Below are 9,603 nucleotides of genomic sequence, written 5' to 3'. Positions count from 1 at the left end.
TCCCTAAGCATCCAAAGAGGATGGAGAACGCCAGCACTACCAAGATGCTATTGTTGACCTGTGTGTGTGAGCGTTGGCCTCCTGGAAATGAATGGGATCAAATCAGCCCCTTCAAATCCATACTTAGCGCTTTCCGGCGCACTCCTCCCTGCTCGCAAACCCAGCTCATCTGCTTCCCCTCCCCCAGCTTCTCTGCAAATTGTGTCACTGGGGCAGGTGATTTCCTGGCATGTTCTGTCTTCTCTCGCTGTAACCCGCAGCCTGAATTCTGCTTTGGGATCATTCTGGGGTTGGATCTGCTGCCGAAGCACAAAGAATTAGTCGAGCCTGGATAGATCATTGGTTTTTTTCAGCATTCCCCAGGTTGCTAGGGTGGAATTTCCTTGAGTTTCTCCTTGGCTCAGGGTCTGTAGAAGGGTAAAAAGCAGGAGGGATCCGGGATGATCGTAATTGTCTTTGTACAGGGCTGCAAGTGCTAGCAGCATGTTGAGCTGCGTTGATTTAATTCTTTAACTTTTGTCCCCCCGAGTTCACCTAGAGGGGAAATGCCCTGTGTCCCATTCCCGCCTCCCTGAGCCACCAATCCCCCCACCCTGGAGTTGGATGGGAGCCAGCGCCCCCTAGAGGGGAAAGGCCCCATGACACAGTCACCGACCCTCACAACCTGGAGAACATTCAGCCCCAGTCGGTTACGTCCTGCTCCACCTGAACTGGCCACTTGGTCCTGATTGGCTTCTGCTCACTCCCTGCCATGGTAGCCACTGCGGGACCAAGTCTGAACTCGCTGCTCTTCCCCCCCAGTCAGGAGAGCTTCTTGGGGCATAGTGACCCCACATGCCAGAGCCCCCAGCAGGGGCTAGCCAATGCCTGGCACACCCTATAATGGAGCTTGGGGCAGGGGACACACAAGGCGCAGGTAAGGGGGAGGGACCCAGGCAGTAAACCCATCTCATCCCCGGTGAGCCTTTCCCATCCCCCTCCCCCTGTATCTGCCCTGCCGTCTCCCTCGTGAGACCCCAGCATGGCGTTATTAGTGTATCACCACTGGACAGAGCTGGGGGGCGAGGGGGCAGCAGGAATGGGACCCTGAGAGCCATGGGGACAGGAATGACCTGTGGAACTCACTGCCACACGAATTTAACAGGCTCAAGGGCCAATCAGAAGTTCGTGGGGATCACGGCCAGCAAGGCAGAGGAGCCATGTGCCAGGGCGGGGGAGCCAGGGTGAAAGCCTGCAATTCAGGGCATGGCCCAGCAATAAGGGAAGGGGAGCAGGAGGGAGTGGCCCCACTAGGGAGGTTATTGCACAAGTCTCCACCAGGGGGTGCCACTCTCAAAGGCCAGGCTCGATGGGCCCTAGGGATCCTTCAGCAACAGCGCAGATGTAGGGCAAGCAGGGCAGAATCTGGGCCAGTCACCTCCCAGCCAGGGCCGGCACCAGCGCAGGAAGCAGGTGCTTGGGGCGGCACTTCGGCGGCGGGTCCCTCAGTCCCTTTCGGAGGGAAGGACCCGCCACCGCATTATGAAGCGGCGCGGTAGAGCTGCCGCCGAAGTACCGCTGATCGCGGCTTTATCCTTTTTTATTTCTTCGCCGCTTGGGGCGGCAAAAAAGCTGGAGCCGGCCCTGCTCCCAGCTGTATTCCAGCTCCGCGTGACTCACGTCCAGAGCCAGGGAGAGACCCCAGGCTGCCTGACCCCCAACTGCTAGACCCCCTCATCTCATAGCAGGGGGAAAAACCCAGGAGTCCTGGGCCCAAAGGCCCCCATATAGACACACACTCTCCAACCACAAGACCCCACTCCCATCCCAGAGCAAGGGAGAGAACCCAGGCGTCCTGGTCCCCAGCCGCCCCCGGCTCTAATCACTAGCCCACGCCCTGTCCCAGCCAGGGAACAGAGAACCCAGGCGTCCTGCCCCTCCCCCCAAACCGGCCCTTTAATGGCTGTGCAGTTGGGAGGAGCCGGGCGGCCGCTCCCCCTCCCCGTTAGCTACGACTTCCCGTTTGGGGCGGGCCGAGCGGATCTCCGGCCCGGGCTCGGCTCCGGGCTCCCCGCGCCGGCTGGAGGCGCAGCCCTTGGGGAGGGGCGCACGGCCGCGTCTCCGCTCCCAGCGCCGGTGAGATCCGGGGACCGGCCCCCCCTTGCGGGCTGCCCCATCGCCCCTTCCCCCGGGGGCTCTGCAAGTGGGGCCTCTCCAGGGGGGTCCCCCTTCTGGGGTGGGGGGAGCAGAGGCCGCGCTGGGCTGCTGGGTACCCGCGGTGCCCGGTGCAGAGCCAGTTTCCCCCACCCGGGACCCAGGCCTCCTTCCCCCTCCCACACCCAGGGCCTGGCCCCTCTTGGTGTGACTCCCCCACCCGCATCCTCCCCCCAACCTCCCTTTCTGGGGCCAGGCTGATTCTCCCCAACCCTGTGCCCTGGGCGGTGGTGCCCTTCCCACCCTCCACACCGCCAGGGTCCGCCTGGTCTTGGCCTGGCCTGTTTCAGTATGGACCCCCCCCCTCACACTCCCTCTTTGGTGTCCCCCAGGCTCTCAGCCCCCCCATGGCCGGGATTGCCCCACGGGCACATTCCCCTGGCACCGATGTCTTCGCCACCCCTCATGGTTTCTTCGTTGTCCGCTCCGACGTGGGCTGCTTCCTCCAGGCGCCCGAGTGCCACTCCCCTGAAGCCGTAGAGATCCGGGAACTGCACCCTGCCTGCCGGGGCGGGGAACACTATGTGGGCGACGACATCGGCTCCGCCGTCTGCATCCTCCGGGGACACGCGTTCCACCGAACCACGGACCTGAGTGCCGCCCCCAGCCCTGACGCCCTCCCCCTGCACCCCACGTGCCGCGGCGGAGACCACTATGCCTCGTGGGGCAGCCGCTTCTCCATCATCTTCCTGGCCCGCGGCGTGGTTCTGACTGTGGCTGACCTGACCACAGGGGCTGAAGCAGAGGAGAAGCCCCTGGAGCCCGCGTCCCGCCATGGACTCTACTACTATGCCCCTAATGCTACCCACCTGGCTTTCCTGGGTGTGGACGAGCAGCGGGGGCTATACAGCCAGCTCTTCTCTAGCTCGGGCCACCAGGAGGTCCTCCCCGTCCACGCGGACGTGGCCAGCTTCCTCCCCGGCGGCCTGTCCCTGGTCCACAGGGGCACCTTCGGGGCATGGGAATGCGTCAAGCTGATCCAGAACGAGACGGACGGGCCGCTCCCCGGCAGCCACGAGATAACCCGGAAGGTCGGACGCGTGGAAGAGAAATTGGCCAACTGGACCTTCTCCACGGCCGGTTCCCCGGCACCCGCAGACCTGTCTGTGGCCTTGCTCCAGGCCCAGTTCTCCCTGCCCCCCGTGTATGGCGGGCTGGGGCTCAGGACGGAGCAGGAGGAGTGGGAGGCCGTGGCCGAAGAGGGAGAGGAGCTGCGGGTCATTCTTCAGCCCCGGCAGAAGCTCTACTGGTGGCAGTATCACCTGGGCTTGGGGCACCGGCCTATACTCTTCTGCCGCTGCCTCAAGGTGACCCGTAGCCCCGCGTCACCTGCCAACCTCCCGCTACCCTCGTCGGACTCAGGGGACACTGGCATCTGACTGGGGAAGGGAGGCTGGCGGTGGGAGAAAGGTTAACGCTGTTGCTGAATAAATGATGTTCTGTTGTACTGGCAGCGGCTGTCTGTGGATGGCTTTGGGACCCCACCCCGCTCCCTCCCAGGGTGGGGAAATTGAGGTACAGAATGTGTCGGGGAGGACACAGAGTTGTGGCTGCCAGCCCCCTGCTCTAACCACTAGACCCCACTCCCATCCCGGATCTGGGGATAGAACCCCAGAGTCCTGACTCTCAGCCCCACCCCCATAACCACTGGACTCGACTCCCCATTCAGAGCCAGGGAGAGAACGCAGGAGTCCTGAAGGCCAGCAACATGTTTTTCTTTCTTCGAGCTTCCCTAGTGTCCCAGGCAGGTATTGCACCCACAAGACAGGTTTTACCACTGCGCTATTCAGATCACAGGGGGTCTGGGAGTACAGGGGAAAATGGGGTTTGGCCCAACAGGGACCCCCAGGTGACAACTGAGCTGCAGGACCCCATGGAAGAGGTGTGTGTGGGCAGGGATGGCAGCCTGGGAGAGACCAGGGATCAGTTTGGGGGAGGTCATGGCAGTGGGAGCTCAGGGGGTGAGGGACATGGGGGATCTGGGGAAGGCCAGGGAAGGGTCTCTAGGGAAAGTAGGGCTGCTATTCCTGTGACCTTGTTCAGCACTAGAGCCAGTCGCAAACCTTCAACACAATTTGGAATGTTCGTCTCTGTGACTTGGTTTCTCTGGCTGTAAAATGGGGTGAGGATCCCACCTATTGTCTAGTGAGACTAAGATCGTTGGGGCAGGAACTGATTCTCACGAAGGGTCTGTGCAGTGCCTGGCATGGGCCCCGATCTCGGTCGGTATGTTAGGGGCCCTGATCTCAGTCCGGGTATTCTAGGAGTTACCACAACACAAATAATTTGCCACTCTCTCCATCCATCCCATCACCGGGCCATTTAGCTCCCTTACCCTCCACCCTGTGTTCAGGTATCTCCATCCCATCTAAGCAGGGCCCATCAGGAGGGTGTGGGGTGGGAACCATGTGCCAAGGGGGGCATGGGGAGCCCTTACTCTCTGGCTCTCTCCAGGGACACACAATGTCCCGTCTGACTAGGGCACTAGGTTTGTCCTGGGAGCTGGTTCCCTCCCACGTCTCCTGAGGAGGGGAGGGGCTCAAACTGAGAACCCCCTAGGTGCCCCATCCTGGTGTGGTTTCAGCTCCCCCAGAGTCAATCCAGAGTCACTCCCAACTGCACTGGGATCGGGGCTGGATTCAGATCTCAGCACCCCTCTCCCGCACCAGCATCTATCTGGAATCACTCATTGACTGCAATGGTGTTGCTCCAGGTTTACACTGGAGTAGAAGTATCCGGGACATGTGGGTGGTCTGACATTTACAGTGCTGGATTAGGAGTCAGGACTCCTGGGTTCTATCCCCAGCTCTGGGAGGGGAGTGATGAGCAGTGGTTACCCTGAATTCTATCCCACACCTCTCAGAGTCTCTGAATTTTGGAGTGACGAAAATGCAGTTTTATCACACGGGCCCCACCATTTATTTATCATCGTTATTATCAAAAAAATGTATTTACATGAATAGCCGCTGAATGTATAAAGGTTGATACGGCTGGGTAATGACTCACCAAGCCCTCAGCTTTGGTGAGATCGAGACAAGATAAGAAAGGTGGAGAATACAAGGCTTAGGGGATGGCAATGCAGGAGACATGGCTGGAAGAGCGCCATTGGATTGCAGGAAGATGAAGGATGTGCCAAGCGGGTCAGATCATCTCCAAGCACGGAGCTGAGATGGGGTGAGGCTTAGGGAGAATGTGGCTGGTGGGGGATGAGATCTTGGAAGACTTTGTAGGCAGAACATGGATAGGATGTTGAAGGAGCTGGGACTCCAGGAAAGATGGGTAGAGCAAAGAAGGGGACTCTCTCTTGAGCGGGATTTTTGGCCTGGCTGAGGGCAAGAGGTAGGAGACAGAGAGAAGAAGGCTGGAGCTGACCAAGGTCAGAAGGAGACAGGCTAGCAAGGAGGAAGCATGGTGGCCAAAGCTTGGAGAGAAACTCTAGCAAAGAAATGTTGAGCCTCCTACAGCCAGGGCATCTTTGAGCTCAGGCCAGAGCGACTCATGCTTTAAGGTCCACAATGCACCCATCGCTCGGAGGCACTTGGAACAGATTCTGCTTCGTTGACACCGGAGCCAGGCAGAGGTAGATCTAGGGCGTAGGGCATGGACTTGGAGAAGCATCCATGTGTCGTGGGCTTACAGCACAGACCAGAGGGTAAGCCCAGAGTTATGGACTTCCTGCAGGTCCCTGGAACAGGAAATCTCCATGCAGCAGCAAGAGGACATGATTGCCAGCATCCTACGATGGTTGGAAGGAGCCTTGTAGATCTCCTTGGGCTGGTGCAGGGTCTGAGAGGGCAAAGGCCAAGGTGAGAGGAGGAGAAGTGGGGTAGAGAAGTATGGACCCAACCTTGGGCTCCTCCAATCTTTCTTTCCTCGCCATCTCCCTCTTCCCCCTCATCCATCAATTGCAATGAAGGATGAAGAAGACCGTACCCACTTGCATTCCTTCTGCCCGGCTCTGAGCCTCCAGCTTGGCTGAGTTTGGAGGCCGTCGCCAGGTTGTCCCGTGAACCTCAAGCTGCCACTGCCACCACAAATGGTTGGCTTGGAGAAGGACCAGCCAACACTTTTCCCATGGGTGGCTTTGGTTGTAGCTTCCAGGTATAGCGGTCAGTTTTCCAAAATAAATACGCCATGATCTGTCCCTTCTCCATCATGGGTGATGAGGCAAGTTCAGGTGGGTTCTCCCACGGCTGCAGCAATCTCTTTCCCCAGGCCAGAGAAGGGCTGCTGGATGTCTCTCTCTGGGACGGCATCCTAGATTAGCTATAAATGGTCCTTCAGCGTTTGGCGAAGTCCTAACTGTGGGGCACCTGCATCAGATGCCAGGCCCAACCTCAGAGGGATGAGTGGAGAAAGACGTGGCGGGTAACCCACCTGCAACGTGTGTGGTCCACAGAACAGGATGATAACCTACTACTGCTACCAGACAATGAGAGTTACACCTGCAGCTCCGTCTGTGATGTTGGCACTTAACGTTGTGGCTTCAATCCCGGCTGGTGACCCAGCTGCTATATAACATGCTGGTTCACACAGGATAACAACCTGCTACTGCTACCAGCTAATGGGCTTACTCCTGCAGCTCAGTTTGCTGTGGTCAATGATTATTAGCACTGACACCTGTGGGTTCAAGCCCTCCTGGTGACTTGGGGCGGGGCTTGTCCACATGAGAGGATAATAGCTTCCTGCTGCTACCAGCCAGTGGAGTTATGTGGGGCAAAGTCCATGATTTTGGTCCTGAAGGTCATTGGTTCAGTCCTTGTTCATGATGCACCATGGGAGGTTGCCACGTGAAGAGCTGGTCCAGGTGGGAGGTTAATAGCTTACTGCTGGTAATGAAGTTCAGCTAGGATTCCGGTGGGTGCGATCCCTGCTGGTGGGAGGATGAGCGTAGACCCCAGGAGGTCAGCAGTGGCTGACGTGGACGTCTCAGAAGTTGAGGCTCAGCAGGTTTTCAGAGAGCTTGTTCAGGTCCCGGCTACAGGGTTCTCTGTGCAGGACGAAGTCCACCTTCTGGTCCTGACCCATGAAGATTGTCAGGAGCTCCTGCCTCAGCTGCTCAGTCTCCCATGGCTTCCGTACCACCTCCTCCTCCTCTTCCCTTTCCTCCTGCGGCTGTCTCCTCCGCCGCCGCTCCCCAGGGGGCTTCCTGTCCCTCAACTGCAGCACCTCCGTCTGGGAGGCTGGCCGGCTGGGGATGGGCAAGGGACCCCCACGCCCCGCAAAGGAGTGGCAAGTGGGAGGCTTTGGCCTGCAGTGAGGTGCATTGAGGCAAAGTTAGCATCAGCTCCCAGCCACCCCCAACCCCAAGCCTGACCCCCAGATGGTTGGCAGTGGGACAGGCATGCAGTTCCCAAGTCTGACCAGCAGGGGGCAGGCAAGCATTTGGCAGTCAAAAATGCCAGCCTTCAAGAGGAGGAATCAGTGTCTCCTTAAAGGGATTTTGGTACATGGGGCATTTCTGCAGATCAAACCCTCCCAGCTGAAGGAGGCTTGGGCGGGAAAGGTGGTTCCCCACATGACTAGGTACCTGAGGGGTTTCTGCAGGAATTCATCCAAGGTGGGACCCTCTCGGCCCAGTGGGTCATCTGGAACCATGAAGATGTTCCCCACAAAGGTGAACTGCAGCAGTCTGAGAGTGAGGAAGAGGTTCAGAATCCCATAGAGGGGAAAAGGCCCCGTGTTCCCTTCTCTGTCCACCTGAGCCAGCTAGTTTCCTGCCCTGGTGCCAGGTTGGAGCTGGTGCCTCCCGCTAGAGGGGAAAGGCCCAAGATCCCATTCACACCCCGCTGAGCCTGCCAGTTCCCCCACCCCGGGCCTGGATCAGACCCGATGCCCCCTAGAAGGGAAAGGCTCTGTGTCCCATTCCGCACCCCATGAGCCAGCCAGTCCCCGCCCAGGGGCTGGGTGGGAACCAGCATCCCTTAGAGGGGAAAGGCCCCAAGTCCCATTCCCTGGCCCCCTCACCTCTCTTTGATGATTCTGATCCATTTCTTGGACTCCTGCATGAGGTCCCGGAGCTGGTCATTGGTGACGATGACCCCGTTGGTCTCCTCTGCCAGCCTGAGCATGAACCTAACCCGAAGGGGGCAGAGTGAGACCCCAGCACCCCAGTCTCTGCTCTGGGCTCCAGGACAAGGCTAAGAGCAGGGTCCCAAATGCCAGCTGTACCCGACACTGACCACAAGGTGGCAGCAGCACCACATGAGTGGAACCATAGTCCCTTATAGGGAAGCAGTGTGATAATGAAGTGATGGGCATAAGGGGATCCCTGTCTGCCTGCTCTAAGCGAGCTGCAGGTCTGGAGTGAAGGGCACCACAAAGCTGGGGAGGAGGTTGTTTCTTTTTCTATTTCATCCGCACCTCTGGAGCTCAGCCTTCAATTAACCCCCAGCTGCAGCCGCAGGGACTTTCTGCTTCACAGCCACCCCTTCGTTCCTCATGTGACCAGACAGGGGTGTATCAGCAACTCGCAGCTTGGAAAGCCCAGTGGGCGTGGGCCTCCAAGGCCTGGTCCCTCAGCTCTCTGACAGCTGGGCTCGGACAGCGCCACATCGGTGGCTGCAGTGAGCCCTCCGCTCCTGCAGGGGCAGCGTAGGGTGTGGGGGGGCTCCCCTGGTCGGGAGTGGGGGCGGAGAGGGAGCCCCAGATTTACCTGTCATCATAGGATGTGATGCGCTTCCCGGCCACTTGACGTGAGGGCGTCAGAGACAGCAGGCTCAGGTCCTGCAGCTGGGTCAGGAAATGTCTCTCTGGGGGAGGAGGGGAAATGGGATGAGGCTGAGGGACAGGGCAAGGCTTTAGGAGGTGGGTCTGTGTGGATGAACATCAAGCCCTAGGGGGCAGGGTGGTGTGGGGTAACGAGGGGCCCAGGGGGGCAAGCTCATGGCAGGGTAGCGAAGGGCCCTGGGGGGCAGGCCCGGGCAATGTCACACCCATCTCCCTTCTTACCTTCCACCCTGGCAACCTTCTCCATCCGCCACTGCGGCACGAAGACCGTCACCTCCCGGTGCCCACGGTCCCAGAAATACTGCACAGCCAGAGCGATGCCCCGGCAGGAGAAGAACTGGTGTAAGCCGTGCCTACAGAAGGGACGGAAGGCGATGTTGAGGCACGGAGGCGCAGCACCAGGTTCCCCAGCACAGGGTTGGGCACATAGGGGAAGACGGGCCAATGCTATAGGCACAGCCCTAGAGTTCTGAGCTCTACACCAGGTGCGGGAGAGGAATTGGGGCTGGTTTAGTCTTGAAGCCAACTGATGCCTACGGACTAGTCAAGCATAGGGCCTCAGGAGACCTCAAATCCAGATGAAGCCCCCAGATCAAAGGCTTGACGTTCCCATAGGCTCCAAGATTAGACTAAAGCAACAGAGGGTCCTGTGGCACCTTTGAGACTAACAGAAGTACTGGG

At 59.1% G+C, this 9,603-nt stretch overlaps 2 protein-coding genes across 2 annotated transcripts in view; one reads left to right on the top strand and one right to left on the bottom strand.

Moving 5' to 3' along the window:
* Positions 1 to 1,927: 1,927 nt before the first annotated feature.
* On the top strand, positions 1,928 to 3,646 carry LOC117885997. The gene is made up of 2 exons (XM_034787610.1): positions 1,928 to 2,115; positions 2,526 to 3,646. Exons 1-2 carry the CDS (start codon positions 1,939 to 1,941, stop codon positions 3,570 to 3,572), a joined length of 1,224 nt encoding a protein of 407 aa, XP_034643501.1. The 5' UTR covers positions 1,928 to 1,938; the 3' UTR covers positions 3,573 to 3,646.
* A 1,439-nt stretch (positions 3,647 to 5,085) lies between these two features.
* Positions 5,086 to 9,603, bottom strand: part of LOC117885929 (protein KHNYN-like) — a gene marked incomplete at its 5' end in the record, with an annotated part of 7,122 nt that continues 2,604 nt past the window's right edge. The window contains 5 exon segments of the mRNA XM_034787494.1: positions 5,086 to 7,444; positions 7,724 to 7,825; positions 8,161 to 8,268; positions 8,849 to 8,945; positions 9,145 to 9,275. Of these exon segments, the coding sequence (XP_034643385.1) occupies positions 7,123 to 7,444; positions 7,724 to 7,825; positions 8,161 to 8,268; positions 8,849 to 8,945; positions 9,145 to 9,275 (760 nt within the window).

This window comes from Trachemys scripta, chromosome 12, assembly GCF_013100865.1.
Source record: "Trachemys scripta elegans isolate TJP31775 chromosome 12, CAS_Tse_1.0, whole genome shotgun sequence".
Classification (NCBI taxonomy): Eukaryota; Metazoa; Chordata; order Testudines; family Emydidae; genus Trachemys; species Trachemys scripta.
Note: the sequence above shows the minus strand (reverse complement) of the source record. Positions and strands in the feature narration are given on the sequence as shown.

Bases quoted from the DNA above. Each gene is read 5' to 3' on its own strand.
- LOC117885997 (XM_034787610.1), top strand. From the start codon at position 1,939: ATGGCTGTGCAGTTGGGAGGAGCCGGGCGGCCGCTCCCCCTCCCCGTT. The intron at 2,116-2,525 runs GTGAGATCCGGG...GGTGTCCCCCAG, and splicing joins CGTCTCCGCTCCCAGCGCCG to GCTCTCAGCCCCCCCATGGC.